Consider the following 22,987-nt stretch of genomic DNA (forward strand, 5'->3'; position numbering starts at 1 on the left):
ATTCTTGTGTTTGTGTATGTAATACATGATCATATTTTCCTAACATCAGTTGAGTGCAGAATAAACCCCAGGAAATAACAGGAAAGCAGGCTAACAGAATTGCAGCCCCCTGTGTCTACCAAAAGGTTTACATAGGTTAACTCATGCAGACCCAATAGGAACCATCTGGCATTGTGCTCCAGGTTACATGGCTTAAAAATTGAACAGCCTAGAGTGGCATAGCATAGAGCCTAAGGCTTGTACAGCACGGAGCACACCACAAATGTGTCAAAAGCACTGGAATCAAGATTTTAATCTAGTTCTACCTACTCCACAGTTCCTTATATTATTTTGTAGCACTCTCTTTCCTAAATTGTCTCAGTAATCTAGCAAGGTGAGGAAAATACTGAATTGTCCTTAAGTTGCACTCTGTGTGGTTATTTGAAGTAAAAAGGAAGCTGTCTGGTATGTTGGAAGGAGCTCAGGACTGGGTGTGAGATTTGGGGTTCTTGTCTTTGTCTTAAAAGATTTTTTTTTTTTAATTAAAAATACAGTTTTTCAGTAAATCATGTCTAGCATCCTTTTTAGTCTTTTTAAACTAAAACTAAAATACAGTCATTTATGATTATTTGACTTTAAGGATTTATAAAAGAAAGTGAACACATTCAAAGTCAGATAAAATAAATGCTCTGAGAATTCTCTTCAGATCACATGGTTAAGAGCTTTGGAGTCAGGGGAAAGTAAGCTTGAAACCTTCTGTGACTAGCTGTCTGAATTTAGTAAACACAGTCTGTGACCTCATGGTAACATATGTCTGCTCTTCCTTATAAATTTGGTCTAGTTTACCAAAGGGCGATATATTAATTAGTAATAATAAATTGGAATTACTCTAAAACAGGCTTCCTTATAGAGCAGAATTCAGAATAAGTTAGGTCTACAAGATGTCACAACCATGCTAGCTTTCCTAAAAGAACTGGATCTACTCCAAGGAGCTCAGTAGTACACATGTCAGAGATAGCAGTCGGAAGAGGCCTTCCTCCTCATTCTGCAGGGCGGGTGCTAGAAGATGGCCCCAGCCATAGAGGAATTGTGGTTGGTCTCTTTCTGATACAAATGTCCTCCCACCTCCCTCCCTCCCCTCAGGTGGTGGTAGGGGAAGCTCTTTGGACTCATCAGAATATGACTGTACAATAATACAAGCTGAAGAAGTATTTGTTGTGCAAATGACCCGTGTCTCTTAAAAAGGAGAAAGTACCCCTATTCGCATTCCAAAGAGCAGGAGAGTGTTGTACCTGTGATACACCTTCAGGTAGAGTAAATACTAGAAACCACAAGTTCTATATCTGCAGATCTGGAGGCTATAAATAAAAATCACACACATCCAAATGATGAAATTAAATTGTATGTTGGCCAGTGTGTTGTAGGGAAGAGGAAAGATTACAGGGCTGATTATCAAGAATGTAGAATCTCCTCCTGAATCTGTCATTTTCTGACTGCACAGGCAGTTGTATATGTGTGTTTGAGAGCTGGGATTTGTTCATCTTTAGGCCTTGGAAGGTTAAAAAATGACAGAGGTGCTTTCTGTTTCTATCTGAGCCTCAATTGCAGGGTTTGATTTATTACTCTGTCTCCATTTTAGAAATTTTTTTGTATCCAGATATCACCTACATGCTTTCTAAAAGCTCTGGATTTGTTATTTAGAATTGAAAAAAATATGTATACATTATAAACGTACATATCACACACACACACACACACACACACACACACACACACACACACACACACACCCAAACACAGAAAAAAAAATGCAAAGGAATGAATGCTTCTGTGTTTATTTCTTCCCTGTTACTTTATACAGGCATTTTGTAGTTTTCTGGGTGAATATAGAGAGAAGAATGGAAAAAAGCCTAGCAACCTACTCAGACTTAAGCCTAGTTCTTCATCCATCAGTGGGATATTTCTTCTTCCTTCAAGAAAGAGTCTTTCCTCCAAACTTCTGCCTCCTGCTACAATAATATGACTCTTTCTGTCAAAGGGGGTGAGAACTGTTAATAATAACAATAGTATATAAAAACAATGGAATGTCTTATTTTAAATCTTTTTCTGATAATCTGTCTACTATCATTTCTTTCTCCAGTGATGACAGCCCTTCCATTTTCCCTTACATACTAAATATTTACCAGGACTTCATCTTTTGTATTTTTTCCAAGTTACATTTTATTTTCTGCAAAAATACCTTCTCTAAAATTTTCATTATATTACTTTTCCTAATGGATATTCAAAAGATGCTTCAAATTTGAATTTAGATCCTATTAGTAGGCTATTCATTAAGTCCTCTGTTGGATCATTAATAAAGTGATCAATTATTAGAGACTCGAAACCAACGTTTTGTACCCTCAAGGCAGACTCTCAGTGTCTTGTCATATGTCTTTTCTTGGTCTGTAGCCTTTCAGCTTGTGTCCTATTGAATATTTTTATTGAACTAACTTGGCAAATCATATTTCTTGAGACAGTTTACTGACCCTACTATCTGCAGATTTTGTAGGAAATTTCGATGGAGATCTTTCTTAAGATTTATTATGGAAAATTATTTTAAGAAGGAAATGTAGATTCATTTTAGAGTGGCAGACAGGAAGGCAGAAACTATTTTGCATTTATCCTTATTTACATGGGTCCTAAGTCACTGTTTAAAATAGGAATCTTGCAAAACTAGCTCACGAGAATGTGAAGGGTTAATGTTAACAAAGATGTTTGAGTTCCTGAGAGTGGAGCTATGTAAATGAATTACTTAGCTAAAATTTGCATATTTACACTGTGTATTTTTCTAGTGCTTCTCCTATTTGTATACTTGATGCAAAAAGGAATGATACATTCATCTTTTTTCCTACTTTGAACAATATTGATAAATACTGGGTGGATGGATGCATCATTATCTTTAATATTTTAGGAAGCAGAAAATTCCTGGTTCATAATGAATATGATGCAATGGGATGCCTTAACTTTTATGTGTCTGTTTTCCATCTGACATAAAAATGCATGGTGGGTGGTGTGTTTGCTTACTTTCTCCTCCCTGTTTCCCCCTTCAGTTCTCCCCAGTAGCTGACATCCTATTTCCTCTTTCACTAGAAGTCATACCCACATCCACAAAGGAAAAGCCTAATTTTATGTGGCAGCATGGTTTAAAAGGACTTCTACTCAGAAAGCTGTGATTGAGCCAACTACTAATTATCCATATAACCAGGTCATTAGGTTAGATTTATTCTATTTTGGTTTGGTTTGGTTTCTCAGGCCAGAAGTACATAACTTTTCATGCATGTTTGCATGCAAAAGTTTTAATGGAGGATGTACTGTGTTCAAGGCACTGTATTAAAGCTCCATCCTGATGGAGCTTATTGTCAAGTCGAAGACGTAGAGAATTCACTAGGCCGTTTTTCTAAGATAAGGGAAGAATAAGGTACTGTGAGAGCACATCAATGAAGCAGAGAGTCTGTGGAGTCAGAGCAGGTTTCCCAGAGAAAGTGATCCTGATCAAAGAGAGGCGGTTAGCCAGAGGGGAAGAGAAGATGATGTGAGAGCCTGATCAGTCCAGGGGGTGAAAATCATTTAACAGTGGCTGGAATGTTTCAAAATCTGATGTCACTTCTATAATTTCTTTGTATAACGCTCATCAAGGTTTTTTGTTTTTTTATTTAAACGCATATTTACTGAACACCTCTTTTGTGTTCAGTGGGATCTGGCAGTGAGCAAAACAGGGTCCTTGTTTTGTTTGCTCAAGAAGCTTACCATCTAATGAGGGAGCATGTAAACAAAAGGAAGAAATTATACTCTGAAATAATATATCACGTGGTATTTCAGGAGCTGACAAAACAGACTCAATTCTCTAGAGAAAAATGTCATCTGAAATTATTAAAGTCAAGCATCAGCTCTTCTTGGCCAGCATGTTGTGCCAGAGAGCGACAACGGGAGAGACGGCTGAGCGTTGTTTGCCTGGCCCAGGGAAGCCTCTGCACAGTGTATCACTCTGGGAAGGGCGAGGGTGTGGGCAAGGGTGGAGGAGCCAGCAGGTGGGGTCTGGCTTGCTGTGCTGAGGGTTGTCTGCCTCCATTTTTTATGCAGTTCCCGCTAGAAAAGGTAAAATGCCTCCCCTACTTCCTTGTTAGTTGTTTGAAATTATTATTCTTAGAATCCTCTGTGCGGTTTTTTTTTTTCTAACTTTGGTGGTTGGTCTTGAAAGCAGTTTAGTGGATCTCAACCAGTTTTGTTTGTTTTTGTTTTCATGAAATGAAATAGAAGAAAAAAGATAGCAAAGTGCACCAAGTTGGAATATAAATTGTTTTATGAAACATGTATGTGTGTGTGTCCATAGTAGGTTGGGATATAAATTATTTTTATTACATTAGATAAACTGGGTCAAACCTTTTTCTCCTCTTTGGTGAAACTTGCATGACTGCAAGTAAGAATTTGGCCTGCAGAGTTACCCATTTTGCTCGTGAAAGATAGTCTTGTAGACCACAGGGTCAGTGTGCGGAACTGAAATGCCGGGTGTCTGGACCCTCATTCTGACTCTGCCCCTACAGAGCCATATGCTTTGGACAAATTGTAGGCTTTCTATGAACCTGTGTTTTCAGTCTAAAAAGAGAGGTGGCCTAGGTGAGCTCCTGTGCTCTCTTTTCAGCCAGGATCCTGGGCTTGGTACTCTTTCTAAAACAGTCACGTGTAAAAAGTGAATTGTCTTAAGGTTGTTTGAGCATTTGCACAAACCTGTTACCCATTCAGAGAGGCGGTCCTAGGAGGAGAAACAAAAGAGTGAAGCAAAAAATAATGTACGGCTCACTCCCACATGATCCTGGTTCCCGCCAGTACATGCTTGTCCCTCCCTCTAAAAAGTAGACGGTCCACTGCATGCAGATAGATCTTATGAAGGAAATAATGAGCGTAAAAATGCTTGGCCTGGTACCTGCGTAATGGAGGCTCAAAAAATGCTGAGTTGGGAAAATGTTGCTTGAGATCTCAACTCTGACAGCTAGGCAGTTACATGGGCTACTCGTCACGAAAGCGAGGAAGGCATGAGTGTGTGGCGAAGCCAATATTGGAGAGGGATGGGTACCTCTAGACGCATTTTCTGTTTCCAGTTATTGGATCTGCATATATTACGTGTTCCCTTACTCCTTTGTGAGATGCCAGGGTGACAGAAGGTATCTGCCAGGTACCTTATTATCACTGTGTGCAGTAGGGGGACACCAAGTACAGAAATCTCCAGTCTCATCCCCTCTGGTACTGGAAGGCTGTCCAAAAAGAGTCTCCAACCATACAATAAAATAACAGAAACCATTTATCCCAGTCACGTTTGGGTATGTAGGGTCGGTTTTCTTGTAGGAGCTCAACTCTATTCTGAGATCATAGTAGTTAAACTGAGCTAAGTATAGCAAAAGGGTACATGTTACAAACTCAGTTAAAATTCTCCAATGAAGAGCTCTCTGCTTGTAGCAGTTACCCTGCGTCCAGCGTTGCGAACAACCCCATTTGGGGCATTGTTAGGCAGTGCTGTTGACACATGAATACATTTCATGTGATTATCATAAAATTGTGGCCTGGAAATTGAGCAGCCATGGCGCTGCATCTCAGACTCACGTTTATAGTAAGCTGTAATAAAGTAAACATTTTAAATGGATATAAGAGCAGGCATTACTTGTGATCACAAATGTAAGTTGAGTTGAAGTGGTTTTGAAGCCCAATATAACAAAGCAAACAAATTTCCTGGCATTATTAACATAATTGTTCTCTGTTGGATTTTGATTTCTAAAGAGTTACTTAAGCCAAAAAAAAAAAAAAAAAACCCAGCAAAAAGAAATGTAAGAATGAGCTACTTTTCCTTTTATTATGTCAGATTAAAAAAAAAAGAGTCCCAGATGTTCACTCTGCCACTTCCCCTAACTTACCAAATCATTGCCAACGTCTTTAACTGGGAGTTGATGTTTCATGATTAATTAGGGGTGAAATTCAGCTGTTTGCTGTGCCATCAGCAGGCTCTGGAGTGGGGCTACCCAGCATTCATCTGCTGGTGAAACTCCAGGCTGTACTGTGTGATGGTTAAAACAGGGACTTAGCCCCCACCCATCCCTAAGGACAGACAATGACTAGAATGTCCACTGAACACCGTAGTCGGGGGGGGGGGGCGGGACATGACTGTATGTAAGTAAATTTGGCACCAATTAGATGGGTAGGATTCAGTTGTTCCTGGAATGTTTCAAAAGCAAAAATGGAAACGAGAGTGGTAACATCTGAAGTGTGGTAGCAAGACAGTTAAAGTGGTGATGATTTGGAGCCCTCGGGCATAGAACAGTACCAGGAGGTGATCGCCCCGTCTTCTGTGGCAGCCAGCGGCCGGCTGTGAGTGTTCGCAGCTTGTTACTTTCCAACACTCCAATTCGGAATAAACCCCGCAAACAGACATCCTTCCTGTATTGTCATTTGGTCAGAGCAGACCCTCAAGCAGCGAGCCAGAGGCACAACAGTCCACCACCGCAGAAGCCACAGGAGCTCAGGGTGGCAGGTGTCCTGGCCTAAAAGTTGGCACAGGTTGGCACTGGTGGGAGGAGCATCGCGGAGACTCTCTCAGTGCTCTCTGTAGTCGCGGGGCTGAGCTGACTTCGTCAAAATGCGAGGGAGGCGCACTAGTATGAGAAGATCCTGTAACAGGCGATTTCAGAGCGTTCCTGCCAAGCATGCGACTTACCTGATATGTTATTTTTATTAAGCATCAGGATTGTGCTAGGTACTTTTTAGAGGAAAGGTGAAAAGCCACCCACCATATTTTAATCTTCAGACTTAATTCCACGTAGTTTAGCGCTACAGCCCAGAGAATAATTTCCTTCCTCATAGGCAACCACAGCTACCTTATTCAGAATATACTCTCTGGAGGCTTGATAAGAGCAGTCGAGTGGTGAGGTATGTGCGTGTGGTGGGGGTAAGGGGAGGATTGCACATGTACTTTTTGCTCTTTATTCCCGCTGGGACACATTGCCATATATCCTCACCAGGACTGGACTAGAATGAAAACCTAACGGAGTGTGGGCGTGGGGGAGGGAGGGAGCTAAGTGAGAGATTTAATCTGGTTCCAAGTGTGAGTTCTCATCTCTCAAAAATTGGGCAATCACATACTTCTAAATGTAGACATCTTTACATAATAGTATTTTTGTACATTTTACATACATGAATAATTCTTTGCAAAGATTCCCCCCCGCCCCCAAGTTTGAAAATAAAAGCAGATAAACCGGTTGCCCGGACAGAAAAGACTGTTTTAAATCACTGGAGCCTACTAAAAATTTAAATAGCTCTAATCATCACTGAAATCGTCCTCTGTTGTGTACTACTCAGCTGAAAGCACTTTAATTTCACAGACGTGACCTAGGACGCTGAGAACTTCCTTTATCTCCTTCTCCCGCATCTTTTTCCTCCCCACTATAGAGATTTCCTCCTAACTTCTTTCCAGGCCCCTTTTCTCCACACTAGTATTAGCCAACCCATGGCCCTGGAGGCTGGTGAGTTTTTTGTCTGTTTGCTCATTTTTGTTTGTTTTTTCTCATATGCAGCCCGTGTTTCTTACCGTTTCTATTTTAGAAGATTATATTACATTAAACTTAACATGACCTAACGGAATCCGCCCATCGCCTGTAGTTTACGGTGACTGCAAAGGATACTCCATTAGCATTTAGTTATTTAGTAATTTCTTGATTAGAAGTGGACAACAATAAAATTTTCCTTTTCCTCCAGCATGAAGGATAATAATGTATATAAAGTGCCCTGTGCAGTGCTGGCTACAAAGCAGGTATTCAAAAACTGTTCATTCTCTCCCTTTCCCTTCCCCAAGAAGGAAAAAAATTTCAGTCAATAATTTTAAAAGTAAATATCTCTGAAGGAAAATAAATCTCTTAGTTGCTGTACAGAAGAAGCTAACACAACATTGGAAAGCAACTATATACTCCAATAAAAATTAATTCAAAAAAATAAATACCTTAGGTAAAAACTTTAAGTTAGTTTTGAGTACAGGTTACCAAAGTAATGAATTTGCTATTTCAGCTGGTTTTATAACCTCCTCAATGCATGAACGTTCACACCCATAAAGATACACTAATTCATAGAGATAATGCAGGATGCACTTTAGTACTTAGATATTTCAGAATAAAAGTGTTTGATTTGATACCTCCAAGTTTCCTATCAACTCCAGAATATTGGATTTTATGAAAGGTATTTGTAGTGTATTTTGGGAAAAAAATATCTTTTTTTTTGAGGAAGGTATTTAGGGACTGTGACAGCTGATACAGATAATTTATTGTAACCATTTTTAAACTTCCAACCTCTTCTGAGTGGTTTTTGATATCCCCAATACCTGGAGCTAAGGAGGCAGATTTAAATAAATCCATTGTGAATGTCATTCAGAAGGTACATAAAGATACAAAACAGAACTCTAGGGTTCTGAGCAGTGTACTGTCACTCTGTGTTTGTGTAATGCGTTTGTCAATAACTCCAGAATTTCTTTCTCAAAGAAGAAGAAATATAGTTGTTGAGAAGGCATATATAAAAATAGAAGGCAGTGTGCATGGCAAAGTTACAGCTACTGTGGTCTGAGTATCTCAGTAGGAGTCTGCACTGACCCGAGGTGCTGAGTTGTGAGAAAGAGATACTGGAAAGCTTTGTTTGCTCAGATGGTTTCCAGTCACCACAGAGCATTATCACTAAACTAAGGAGTTCTGTGTCCCTAAGCTAATGATTCAAAGGTGTTGTGGGTCTGTGCCCGTTAATGCTGCTAGGGCAAATCAAGTCATTTTAAAGAACATGTTTACTCTGGAAGATGATCAAAAGTGAAGAGTGTCAGCCTTTTTTTTTTTCCCCTCTAAATAGTAGGCAGAACAGGAAGGAAATCTTTGCTTATTATGGTAGCATTTTGGTTTATTGCCACATGCCACATTGATCTAGCTGGAGGACAGTTCTCTGGAGGTCTCTACTCTATAAGAATAGACGGGTTTTAAATGAGTGAGTGGAAAGAGATAAAGTTATATGTAACCAGCATGCATTGCTAAAGGAATAAACAAATGAACATTATTGGACCCAAATTGTTAAGCAAGTCCTTGGCGAGTAAATGAAGGACGCGTTGAAGTAAATTTGAACTATGCATTGACATTTTAGTGACCTGCCTAGCTCAAACATTAGATCCAGTGTATTGTGAACTTTGTTAAGCATGGATATTTAATGACCGGTAACACGATTTTAAGTTAGGTGTTTGTTACTGCCAGTAGATAGACCATTTATCAAACTCAGTCTGACAGATATACTTTATGAATTACTTGCATTGGCTGTGAGACAGACGTCTTAAAAAACAAGCAACATCAGTCAAGTCTGTCATGGTACTTATAACTATTTAGAAAGAAAAAAGTGTTAGGCATGCATATTGCATTTTAGCCTCCTCCCACATTAATGGTACAGGCAGACCTTGTAGATATTTCGGGTTTGGTTCCAGACCACTGAAATAAACCAAATATCGCAATAAAACAAGTCACCTGAATTTTTTGGTTTCTCAGTGTATATAAAAGTTATGTTTACACCAAACTCTCTATTAAAGTGTGCAATAACAGCATTATGTCTAAAAGAATGTACATACCTTAATTTAAAAATACTCTATTGCTAAAAATGCTAACCATCATCTGACAGAGCAGGGTTGCTACAAGGCTTCAATTTGTAAAAAAAAAAAAAAAAACACAATATCTGTGAAGTGAAATCGAAGTGCAGTAAAACGAGGTATGCCTATAGATTGTAAAGCTTTCCTTGGTTGTGTATCGTTTTTATTATCCCACGTGCGCACTGAACCCGTGATCTACTTATAAATTCTCATCATGCTTGGTACTAAACAGAGCGATACATTGTGCCATAGAGTTTGGCAGTCTGTTTAGTGAGCTGTTACCATTACCTCACCTTACCTGGCAGAGCTGCCTGTTCTGCCCACACGACCTTTTCCTTTTGCTCGTCATGCCCATGGAAAGGTCTTCAATCCAATAATGGCTTCTCATTTGGTCGAGAAATCAGACAAAAGCTTTGCAGCTGTGAAGTGCAGCCCATTTTAAAATTAACCTATTGTAAATCCTTAATGATTGAGAAATTCTGCAATTTGCCATGATGTGTGGTTCATGTGCACGCAACCAGAATAGCAAACAGCAGAGATGGCGCAGGTCAACATGGTGGGCGTTTGAAAAATGAAGGAAAAGAAACTTGATAAGACATCGTGCTTGGTTCAAACCAGCATGTTATGTTCTCCCGCCCTTCGTCTGTCACACATCACTTCGCCTCCCACCCACAGGCTCTCCCAAGTGGAATATAATCCTTGGAAATACTTACTTAAATTACAGTTTATTACACAAGAAGTAAAAGCTTCCACAAGTGTAGTTTACCTTTGCCTCCTGTAATACTTTTTCAACCTAGAGCCTAAATTCTTAGGGAGAAGGAGGGCACAGGTTTTTGACTCACAAAGACCTAGAATTTGAATTTTGATACCAAAACAAATTAGCTCTGTATCCTTATTCATATTACTTAAACTCTCTGGGCTTGAGTGTCCACATCTGGAAATCTCACTGGATTCATATTCAGATTAAATCAGATTATAAAACCTAATAGGGATACAGTATGTCTCTCTGCCTCTTACTGGCTGTGAGACTCTTAATCAAATTCCTTAACTCCTCAGTGCCTCGGCTTCTCTATCTGTAAAAACGGGGATACTTCCTAGAGCTGTTGCGAGGATTAAATAAATGAATCCACATAAAGTACTTAGAACAGTACTCAACCTAGAGGGGTGGGATAGGGAGGGTGGGAGGGAGGGAGACGCAAGAGGGAAGAGATATGGGAACATATGTATATGTATAACTGATTCACTTTGTTGTAAAGCAGAAACTAACACACCATTGTAAAGCAATTATACTCCAATAAAGATGTTAAAAAAAAAAAGAACAGTACTCAACATCTAGTAAGTATTCAATAATTATTAACCATTCTGGCTGACAGATATTAAACAGATAATCAACAAAAAAATTATATTTACAAATAATGATAAACAAGGTAAAGGAAAAGTTGTACAACTTATACGAGCTAGAAAAATAAGCAGGGGCTATGTCATTTAGTGCTGTGTCATGAGAAGCCACTGATAAGGGGATGACATGATTTGATTTACTTTTTTTTTAATTGACATTTTTCTTGTTTCTTTTTTGTTTTAATTCATCTTTCAAAATTTACATACAATAAATTCACTCCTTTTGATGTACAGTTCTGTGAGTTTAGACACATGCATGCAGATGTATAGCCACCACTAGAATCAAGCTATAGTATGGTTCCATCACTTCCCCCCAAAATCCCACATGACACCCTGGTATAAGCGATCATTTCTCCCACTCCCAAACTCTGCAACCACTGTTCTGTTGTCTGTTCCTATAATTTTGCCTTTTCCTAGGGTATCATGTACATGGAATCACATAGTCTATGTAGCTTTAAAAATCTAGCTTCTTTAACTTAGCATACTGTATTTGAAATTCATCTATGGTATTCCTTTATCAATAGTTTATCAGTAGTTCTTATTGCTGGGTAGTATTCCATTGTAAGGCTGTACCAACATTTGTTTTATCTCTTTACCAGTTGAGGGCATTTGAGTTATTTCCAATTTGGGGTGACTATGAGCAGAACTACTGCAAACATTTGTATTCGGGTTTTTATGCAAACGTATGTTTTCAATTCTCTTGGGTAAATACTTAGGAGTGGGGTCGCTGGCTCATTTGGTAAGTGTATGTTTAACTTATAAAGAAACTGCTAAACTGTCTTCCAGAGTGGTTATAGTATTTTGCATTCCCACCAGCAATGTGTAAGAGTTCAGTTGCTTGGCATTTGTTGTCAGCATTTGATACTTATTTTAGACACGCTAACAGGTGCATAGTAGTATCTTACTGTGATTTCAATTTGCATTTTCCTAATGACTAATGATGTGTTGAGCACATTTTCATGTGCTTATTTGCCATTCATATATCTTCTTTGGTGAAGTATCTGTTCAGATTGTCCATTTTTAAATTGTGTTGTTTGTTTTCTTATTATTGAGTTTTAAGAGTTCTTTATGTAGTCTGGATACAAGTCTTTTGTCAGAAATGTTATTTACAAATATGTTATCCTAATCTCTGTCTTGTCTTTTCATTCTCTTAACAGCATCTTTAGATGCAGAGCAGAATTTTATAGCTGTAGGTTTTATGTTTAAGTGTATTTTCTGTTTTGAGTTAATTGTGTGTAAGGTGAAAGATATGGGTTGAAGTCCATCATTTTGCATGTGAATATCCAATTGTTCCAGCACCTTCTGGTGAGAAGACTCTTCTTTCTCCATTGTATTGCCTTTGTTCCTTTGTCAAATGTCAATTGACCTTATAATTGTGGATCTCTTTCTGGGCTGTCTGTTCTGTTCCACTGATGTATGTGTCTCTCTACTCACCCGATACCATACTGTCACCATACTGTCTTGATTTCTGTAGCTTTATATACTAAGCCTTGAAATCAGTTAGTGTCAGTTCTCCAACTTTGTTCGTTTTGTTTTGGCTGTTCTAGTGTCTTGGGCGTTCCCTATACTATTAGAATTAGGTTGTCTATATCTATAAAAATCCTTTTGGGATTTTGCTTATGATTATGTTGAATCTGTATAGTTAACATCTTAGCAATATTGAATCTTCCAGTTTGTGAGCATGGTATATCTTTCCATTCGTTTAGGTCCTCTTGATATCTTTCTTTCATTAGTGTTTTGTAGTTGTCAGCATACAGATTCTGCATGTTTTTTTTTAAATACCTATTTCATGTTTTTGAATGTTACTATAAATGATACTCTTTAAATTTTAAATTTCCAACTATTCTTTGCTAATATATAGAAATACAATTGGTTTTAGTATATTAACCTTGCATTCTGCAACCTTGTTAAACTTACTAGTTCTAGGAGCATCTTCGTAGATTCCATCTATGTAAGTGATCGTGTCTTATGTGAATAGAGATAGTATTTTTTCTCCCTTTCCAACCGGCGTGTCTTTTATTTGTCTAGGAGCATCTTCGTAGATTCCATCTATGTAAGTGATCGTGTCTTATGTGAATAGAGATAGTATTTTTTCTCCCTTTCCAACCGGCGTGTCTTTTGTTTTTCTCTTAAGCAAAGGAATGATTTGATTGGATTTACATTTGTCAAAGACCAATCTGGCTGCACTGTAAAGAACTGATTGGCTGGGGAAAATGTAGAAGAAGAAACCAGTGTGGAAGCTGTTGCAGGAATCTGACGGCTTGGGCTGTGATGATGGTAGTAAGAGAGGAGACAAATACTCAATGTATTTTGCAGACAGAATTGGTAATGCAGTGAATAGGAGGGAAGATAAAAGGGGAAGGGAGGAGAGGACACTAAAGCTTCTGTCACGAGGAACTGGGTGAACGGAGTTAATCATTTATTGAGATAGAGAAGATGAATGAGGAATATATATGTTAGTGATCTTAAGTCAACGAATGAACTTAACTGGATAGAAATTCTCCTCTGTACCATCATCTATTTTCTGTACCTCAAGCAAAGTTTTTCACTGCTCTGGTTGGTTTCCACTAAGTGCTAGATATAAGCCTACATATTGGTTTAGAGACTAGGATCTGGGGAAGGATGAATGAAAACGCTATAGGGCAGAGATTATCAAACTTTCTTGGTTCATGTTGCCTCATAGACATTTCTAATCCAAAAGAAATACCTAACAATTCCATTTATTAAGTGGATTGATCCAAACTACTTAATAAATGTTTATGTCCTAACAGCTTAGCATGTGTTAAGGACTGCGTAATTTCTTCTTTCTTTTTTTCTTTTCTTAGTTTAATCTGTCATTATATTAAATACTATACTCACAGAATTTTTTAAAACTCCACTTTATATCATCACATCACAAATCTTCTTAGTTCCAATATTTAAGGCAGGTGGGGGCATGGAACTCCTCCTACTTGAGCCACTACCCTCTGGCCCCCATAAAGCTTGCAGCAGTCTGCTATACACACCGACACAGTGGTCATCCTAAAACGGCCTTAGGATGGGAATTGCCTTTGTTTCTCTCCTGAGCTGGATGAACTCCCTTGATTCCACATCTTCCTCTTTGTCTTCATTGTTGCCCTCATATCGATGAAATAAAACTTTGGTAACCTCCTAGAAAAGAAAGTATGAAATACTAAAATTTTAAGAATTTGCATGCATGAAAATGTTCTGCTGTCACTCTTGTTTCATATTTTGGCATGATATAGAATTTAAAGTTGGAATTTTTTAAAAAGAAACTTGAAAATGTAATTCCATTTAAGGACTGCGTAATTTCTTAAACCTTGGAATCAGATTATACATCACCAACCTCATTTACTTTCCACATTGATTTTGGTGATACTTGGTTTTTATCAATGACAATAACCACTGAATACTCGTCTTTGCAAAGATACGTTATCCAAAGGAATCTCATGTTGAAAACGTGGACTCCTGCCAACTAATGGTTTTGCATGGTGTCCGACACGTGCCACTGTGTTTCCCTGGAAATTTAAAATACCCCCCAGTGCCTCTCTGTAAGTTTGTCTCATTGCACAGTTTGGGAACTGTGGACTTAGGACCTTATTCCAAGACTTTTTGTTTTCTGTTTAAAGGTTTATCTCTTCCTATTTTTTTTTGTATCTCTACATTAAAAACCAATCTCATGTTTATCATCTTTTATGAAACATAGTTTATTTTAGGAATTTTTTATAATTAAAAATTATGAAAGTTAAGCATGTATTATGTAGAAAGTTTGGACAATACAGCAAAACACAGAGAAGAAACTAAGTCATTCCTAACTCCACCATCTACCAATAACCAGTCCTAACCTATGTTGCTTTATCTGCCCAGTTATTTTATATGAAGATTTATTATATTTTGAATAATAACTATAACTAACTCTGATTTTATAAAAAGGTAATAATCTGTAGTTTAGTGGGGATTTCATACCCTGGAATTGTGACCCATCTGTAATGACCTTTGGGATAAATAACACCGAGTTCTAGCTGCTTTCTTTTTATTGGCAACTTTCATTAGTTGAACTCAGGATTGGAGGGCTTGAAGACCCCACCATTCATGAGAGAGAGGCTTCCTGCTACTGTGTTTCTAACCTAGCAAATGTGAAGTGTGTTATTTACACAGTAGTTCTTCATTATAAAGGTACAAAAAACACAAATGGATTTTAGTGAAGGAACGTTTTTTTGAAGTGGTTAAGTCTAGCATATTTTTAAAAAGGGTAACTTGTCAAGGGTTTTATTTTCTCCAGTAGATGGATGCACTTGCTAAAAGTAATATATTAAGGCCCTACTATAAGGTAGTAGTTCTAAAAGATTGTTTTAATAATTCAGGTTTAAGCTGTTTGTATTGTCCTGACACCACAAGGAAAACTTTTATAATTCCATTTCATTTCTTATTTATTTGTTGTTTTATTTTCTCAGCCTTCATTCATAAGTACTAGTCTTTGAAGTTGCATACGTGGAAACAAGATTTTTGTTTGAGTTCATCTACTTGAAATACGTTTTTAAAATTCACCTTCTGTCACACTACAGAGTTAGAGCTTGAGTAGAATTTTAAATTCAGAAATGAAAAAATGGTCAGTGTAGTTTAGCTCCAGAAAGCAGTTCACAAAAGATGGGGTGGAAACTTCTCTAAGTATATATATATATATATATATATATATATATATATATATATATATATATATATATATGTATGTATGTATATATATATATGTATATATACACATATATTCATATTTAAAGTCTCATTGTTACTCTTTTTCATTTTTCTGTCTCACACTCACTCCTCTTTCCCCCTCCCTCTCTTTTTTCTCAATAATTGAAAATTCTGACCAAAGCAAGTGGTGTGTGTTAGTACTTTTTTTAGCATAGTCTGGACTGTCGAAGAGTAATTTTTTTCTTGTAAAACCCTGGTAGAGGACCCCATGGCTGACTCTAGAGCTGAGGCAGAGAAAATACAAGATGAGCCTAGAGTAGTACCTTGTATTGCCAGGGACTAAATGCTAAAAATGCATAAGTAAGTAAAAGTGGAAGCAAGTTAAAAGGACACAGGAGCCAACCTGAGAGAGTTCCCAGTGGCTGAAACTAGAACAATTTGAGCAAGAAAATAAATGACAATAGTACTTTATCATAAGCCAAAGAATAAATTAAATATCCATGAGTTCTTACTGATACAAGTAAGCAAATAAATAAATGAGGGAGAAAGGCAAATCTTCCTTACAGAAGAAATCCAGATAATAAATGTAGAAGGAATGGAGAAAATAGAAAATTCCATTAGAACGCCACGGTAATAATTGCTGCAGGCAAGATTCATGGATGAATGCTAAAATTAATGAGCGAAACTTTAAGAAGAAAAGGGATGTTTGTCTAGCCTCAAAATCTCTCTCCCTGGAAATGTATTGATCTCTGTGGTGTATGTCCCCTGCATCGGCAGGCAGACTCCCAACCACTGCGCCACCAGGGAAGCCCTCTGTGGTGCTTTTAATAAATGTCCACAAATTCTTTGATACCCTTCCTTCCAGCAAGTGGCTTAATTCCCTTATCTTTGAGCAGGGCTAGACATAGTGCCTGGAACTAAGAGTATGGTAGCTTCACAGTAGAGAAACCTGGCAGATACAGTCTTTGCCAAGTGATCAGGGTTTGTTTACACCACCAGGAAGAAATCACGTTGATCTCATCTACCCCTTAGACATTACACAATGAGAAGGGCACTTTACCTCTCTGGCGTTCTTTTCCAAAATTCATAACCTCAGTCTAATCATGAGAAGACATCAGGAAATCCCAAATTGAGGAACATTCTACAAAATATCTCACTAGCACTCTTCAAGAGTGTCAAGGAAGGTCTGAGTAACTGTCACAGGTTGGAAGAGACTAAGCAGACATGACAACTAAGGAATGCAGTTTCCTAGATTGGATCCTGGAACAGATAAAGACATTAGTGGAAAAACTGATGAAGTCTGAATCAAGTCTGTAGTTTAGGTGATTGTATTGTACCAGTGTTAACTTCTCGCTCGGAGTTGATAAATGTAGCATGATATGCGAAATATGAACATTAGAGGAAGTTGGGTGATGGGAATCCTGGAACTCTCTGTACTATCTTTACAACTTTTCTGTAGATCTAAAATTGTTTCACAATTAAAAGTTTAAAAACTCCCAGCTTACTGGTGTCTTTCTCAATCCAAGGATATTCGTTATTTTAAAGTGTCTCTAGAGCACATGAGTTCAGAGAAATCCCCCTCCCCTTCGTACAGTCTCTCTAGAAAAGAAAGATGAGCTCTTGATAACAAAACAACTCTCACAGAGCAGGGACAGTAAATACTAGGGGCTTGCGCTCCACCATTAGAGACAGAAGCACATCTCTGCCTGCTCTGAGCGGCGTGGTTCAGCCAGCACTGATGGTTCGCCTTTTGTGACTTCGTAGCGTGTCCAGCATTTAGGTTCCAAAAAGTATTCTATTAAAAAAATGCAGAGAGGAGCAACTGTGGTTCTGCCTGCCTCTGTCTTGGGCCCTTAGTTCCAAGTATTACCATTGACCTGCTAATCTAAAATCTTCAGAGGTACTAGATCTGGTTTCATCTGACTGTCTCTTAACATCGGATTATTGGTAGACTCAAAGGGTATCACAAGTGTGGCACTCAGCAAGATGGATACATGAAAAGAAATTTTTCTTCAATATAAAATACACTGTATTTTCTTTTCTTTTTCTTTTCTTCCTTTTTTCCCCCAAAACAGTAAAATCTCATTAATCCAATGTAATTATGGGTACAGATGTGAAATCTTGATTTATAAATATTTTATTCTTATTACTTTCAAGCTCTCATTAACTCACAATAGGATAACAGAGCTGAGTATAAAAGGCCTAACCAGATCCTATTTTAGTAAATAATAATATGTGATGGCTGAGGATGATTATTGTCATAGTAACAAATTAGAATTTGGATACTAAAATTAAACTCCTTCCCTGTATGCTAATCATTCTCTTCATCTGACCATTAGTGAAAACTGTCTTTAGTTTGTATAAGTATGGAAGATATTGTTTTATATCTTAAATATATTTTATTACCTAAATACATTTATTAAAAGTTAAACATATTTTATTACCTACCCAAATTGAGTACCTTGCACTGTGTCTATCTTGGGAGTATAACTGGTGTGATCGGTGAAGAACAATGTACTGTTCCTGAACATGGAAATACGTTTAGGTTGGCATAGTGTCAGGTGCATGCGTTTTCTGGAAAGCCCTATTTCCCGGATTGTTAATGCGCACCCAAGTAGATACACAGATACGTAATAATACTGCCTAATCGCTGTAGTCAGATTGAGCAACACATAATTTATAGCAATTCTGAGACTAGAAACACAAGAATGGTAAGTATGTGATAAAGATGTACTACGACTGGTAGTCAGTAGAAGTGCAGACTGCACATTATTGATAGCAAGCCATTCTTGTAGATGTGTGTGATACAATTTTCTTGACAGGTATCTTCAAAGTGTACCTTTCCATGTCATCTTGGTATCTTTAGTGAATTTATTTGTACGCTTAAAAAAAAAAGGCAATGTTTCATTTCCTAATTTTATATTCAATTAAGAATTTTAGTGGTTGGCTACTATGTGCCAGGCACTTTCATTTATTATTGCTCCAATGTCCCAGTGAATTAGAAACTCCTTTGCCCATTTTAGAAATTAGAAAATGGAGACTCTGAAAGGTTTAGAAACTTAATCTGTTAGACCCTACTTGTGGTGTAACATAAGTGGTTACCTTACCTGAATAAGTTGCCTAACACTTGGATATAGATAATGTATCAGAAATAAAAGGAGGTAGATCCCTAGGAAGGGAGGGAGGGGAGTTGAGACTAGAATAATGAATATTTGAGAATAAATTTAGCAAGTTTGCTAAGTAAGTAGAGCATCACTTTCTTGGGCAGGTCTGGTTCCAATACACTGAATGTATTTGTCCTGTCAGATTTGTTGAAAATGCAAATATTCCAATCAAGTGTCATACTCATTAAGGGAAAAGGACTACAATTGGAAAGTTTTTATGAAGATACGCACTGCCTAATCTGTGAATTGAAAGCATCTTTTAAAAATTTGCTTCCCTTCATATTCCTAGGTGGTAGTGAATATGTGGGTAGAAAAAGGAGAGCATTTCAAATAATCCTAATGAAGTTAACTGATTGCAATCTTCCGTATTGTGAGGAAAAGTTGTTAGCTGTGAAAGACGAGGACAGAATTAAAATATTACCATGACTGGCATTTGATTTGAAACTGCGGAGATAAGCTTAGGTTCGTTCCTATTTATGAAAACCATCCTCACAGCCCGATGAAATATCTTTTCAAAGGTTCTGTAGTTGCCATGGATACTTGTTAGCGTTGATAGACTAAGTTGTAATCCATATTCAATCATCTGAGGTGAAGTAGCCAAAAAACCTACCAGCTAATATCAAAGGTAGCTTCATCTCTCAATTCATGCTAGTTTGGAGATGAAAAGGGCAAATAGCCTAAAGATTAGATTTTTAGTTAATTATCACTGCTTGAAAAGCAAAATAGTTAGGATGCACATTGCCTGAATCGGATCCTAAGGGTTACTCTTTATGCGTAACTTTTTATCTTAACCAGTAAAGGGGATTTCTTAGGTTCTGACATAGGAATTTAGATGGTGTGGTCTTTCTAAAAGTTGTTGAAACCTTCACAGATACTCAGTTTCTGAAAGCCAGAGGGACACAGACAATATCGAAGGCATTGGTCCCTATGGTAACGTATTTGCATTTGGCCCAGAAGTGGCTGGTTTCTCCTTAGCGTCTTTTAATTGCTATATATTGACAACCGTTTTCACGACTATTTATAAGGTGTCAGATTGATGAGCAAGTGTACAAGGGAGCACGCACCACATCCCTGGGCTTGATTAGATGCTTCGGATGACAAAGAGCTCTGTGTGAAGAGGCACCGAGGTGTTTTTGGCATTTCCCTAATGCGTCTGTCACGTAGTACAGGCAAGAAGCCTGTCAGATGATTTAAATATTTTCCTCAATTCTCTTTTAAAACAGGTGACAAAAGAGCTAAAACAGTATGACAACAAAATTATAGAATGCAAATTCGAGAACAACAGCTGGGTCTTTATGAGACAGAGAACAGACAAAAGTTTCCCTAATGCCTACAACACTGCCTTAGGTGAGTGTGACACCCTCCCAGTGGAGGTTACATGAACCACCCCCCGCCCCCCCCGCAAAAAAAAAAAACCACGACAACACATAAAAGCTAAAGTGTTAGAACCAAACCGTGCTGCCTTTTGTGGTTCAGCTTTGGGGGCAGAAGGCCATGCGGACCGCGGAGGGCTCGTGGCAGGTCTGTGCCCCGCGTGGCTCCAGTCCTCCCTCACCTGTGGGCTGCTGCGGGCACCCAGGAGAGGGGTTAAAGGGCAGGAAATCAGGCTGCGGACAGGATGAATTTGTTGAATGACAGCCACAACAAAAGCCATGGTAATTGCAGATCCATTCAAAACGCTAAAGCCATCGTCTGCCAGATGGCAAAAGATGGCATGAGCAGGGGAAATGTAATTTCCAGCTCCTAAGATAGTTTTACGAACAATGGAGAACAAAGTCAATGAAAACCGTAAAAAACATAAAATAAAAATAAAGAAACGTAAAACCTGCTATGCTATCCTTCAGGGTGTGCTCTGGGTACAATGTGAATGCTTTGGGAATTCAGAGTAGTGAGGGTCTTTCATGGGAAACAGCACATATTAATTAGGTTTCTAAGGTAAACTACTACTGGGCGCAATTCTGGGTTGCGTTGTTAGTGGAACTGAGAGAAGAAGACAGATACAAACCAAGAATAAAGGTTAATAGGATTATGCACTCTGAGTGCTCAGTCAACGATGATGATCGTATGATAAGCTTATGAGATAATATAGAAATTGCCACTTTGAGTTTCGTGGCTTAAAAGTTACTGTTGTACATTCGAAGGTTCTTGTTGGAACTAATGTCTGTGTTCAGACAGGATGCGTTAATTTGGAAAAGAGGAGTAATTAGGCCCGGTGTTGTTTTCCTAAAACCAAGTGGGTAAATACAATTTTGATCACATAGAGAAAGGTGCTTTCTTTAATAGTCATTTTGTTGTAATACCTTACTTCAAGCAAGTTACTAAAATAAAGAATAATACGCTCTGCCAGCTACACTGCAGCCTCCCCGTTCAGCGGGCACGATGGCTGGTGCCGTGTTACACACATCAGTGCGCGCTTCTTTCTGAGAGAGAGAAAGGCTGGAGGACTAGAGCGCACACTTTCTTTAGAAACTGTGCTTGGATGTGGACCATACATAGTGTGACGCGCTGGGAGAGATCAATATCCTATACAAACTGTTTGGAGGGGTCAAAAACCGTAGTGAAGACAGGCTTAAACCCAGATACTTCAAGTTTGGGTCTAGAATTAATAGTAAAGAGCAGCCACCAGAAATGCACTCATTTCGGGGGTGGGGGAGGGAGGAGCACAGTTGAATCCACAGCAAGTCACCCACGTTGGGAAGATGGAAGGTTTTAGCGTGTTGGGATGGAAACGTCCCCCCGTCCTCATCTCCCTGAGGCGAGTCAGCTGCCTCCATGAACCGTCACATGAGACTCACGTCTCCCTTTGTCCACAGCCGTGTGCAACAGCATCTCAAACCCTGTCACCAAGGAGATGCTGTTTGAGTTCATCAACAGATGTGCGGCAGCTTCTCAAGGACAGAAGCGAAAGCGTCATCATCTGGACCCGGAAACGGAGCTCATGCCTCCACCACCTCCCAAAAGACGTTTGACTGAAAGACCTGCCTCTGACTTCAGGATTGAGAGGAAAGATGAGTGAGGAAAAGTGCTGTTGCCCCATTTTCTTTGCGACCAGAGAAATTCAAAACAGAGTGTGGCTTGATGTTGATACACATTTGACTTTTAAAAAAAAGAAGAAAGTATTGTGGCCAGGCTGTAAATATTTGATGCGTTTGTTTCCTCAGTGCTACAATACATCATGGACTTAAACATTTTATTTATATCTGGTAAACTCAGCTTTACCTTGTGGAATCTGAAGATTGAGATATCCAAAGGTTTAAATGAGATCGAAATCAATGAAAAAGAGGCCTTGTTTATATACGGATAACTTCCACTTTAATTTATAAAGTTAGCAATCTAGAACTCTGAGCGCCTAGAACACTGTATTTTTTAGAAGTTGTATTTCAACTATGGTAGATTTTCCTTTTAAAACATTCAGACAATGGCATTAAATATTCTCGCTGTTATTTATCATGGATTTCCTACATTTCTGAAATTGTATTCAAAACCAAATGACAAAGTTGTTAAATATTGTACTATATTAAACAACTTGGTCTGGCTTATATCATTTTAAGAAGTTGTTTTGGAAATGTAAAAGTAAAAAAGTAAAGCTCCAATTTTGTTAATTTCTGAAGGAGGTATATTGAGTCTTTTCATCTTCTCTTTCTGTTGTTTGAACTGCAGTCATCAGCTATCCAATGTATCCACTCTGGCAGTGGTCCCGAGTTACTTCATAGAACTTAGAGACACACACCCGGTCCTGTGTGTGTTGTTCTCCTGGGAGACTTTTGTTCTCTCTTCCTTTTTTTTGGTTTTAACGCCAGGGCTACTTCTGCTGTACCTCAGTGGTAGCACATTGTAAATTACATTAAAACACACAACTCACTGTGATGATGGGAGTGATATCAGATACAGACAGTGTTGTATTTGTTCCCTTGCACCAAACAGCAAAGGAAATGCCATCTGACTCCTTTAATTAGAAGGTAATGTCCGTGGAAGAGAATGCTGTCACTAGAAAATGCTCTCCCACTGCTTGATAAATGCAGAGGCAAAGACTGGACATCTGTAGGAACTAAACATCGAGGAAGCCAAGACATTT

The 22,987-nt window shown here is 38.4% G+C and overlaps 1 protein-coding gene across 3 annotated transcripts in view; it reads left to right on the top strand.

Moving 5' to 3' along the window:
• Positions 1–22,987, top strand: part of RNGTT (RNA guanylyltransferase and 5'-phosphatase) — a 285,456-nt gene that overhangs the window by 244,524 nt on the left and 17,945 nt on the right. Inside the window, exons 15-16 of one of the 3 annotated variants that reach the window (XM_024116822.2) lie at positions 20,136–20,259; positions 21,726–21,969. The exons of the other annotated variants lie outside the window; for them this stretch is intronic. Of the exons in view, the coding sequence (XP_023972590.1) occupies positions 20,136–20,259; positions 21,726–21,928 (327 nt within the window). The 3' untranslated portion in view covers positions 21,929–21,969. Of the gene's footprint in view, positions 1–20,135; positions 20,260–21,725; positions 21,970–22,987 lie in introns of those variants that run through there. 3 annotated transcript variants of the gene reach the window in all.

This window comes from Physeter macrocephalus, chromosome 10 (genome assembly GCF_002837175.3).
Source record: "Physeter macrocephalus isolate SW-GA chromosome 10, ASM283717v5, whole genome shotgun sequence".
In the NCBI taxonomy this organism is placed as follows: domain Eukaryota; kingdom Metazoa; phylum Chordata; class Mammalia; order Artiodactyla; family Physeteridae; genus Physeter; species Physeter macrocephalus.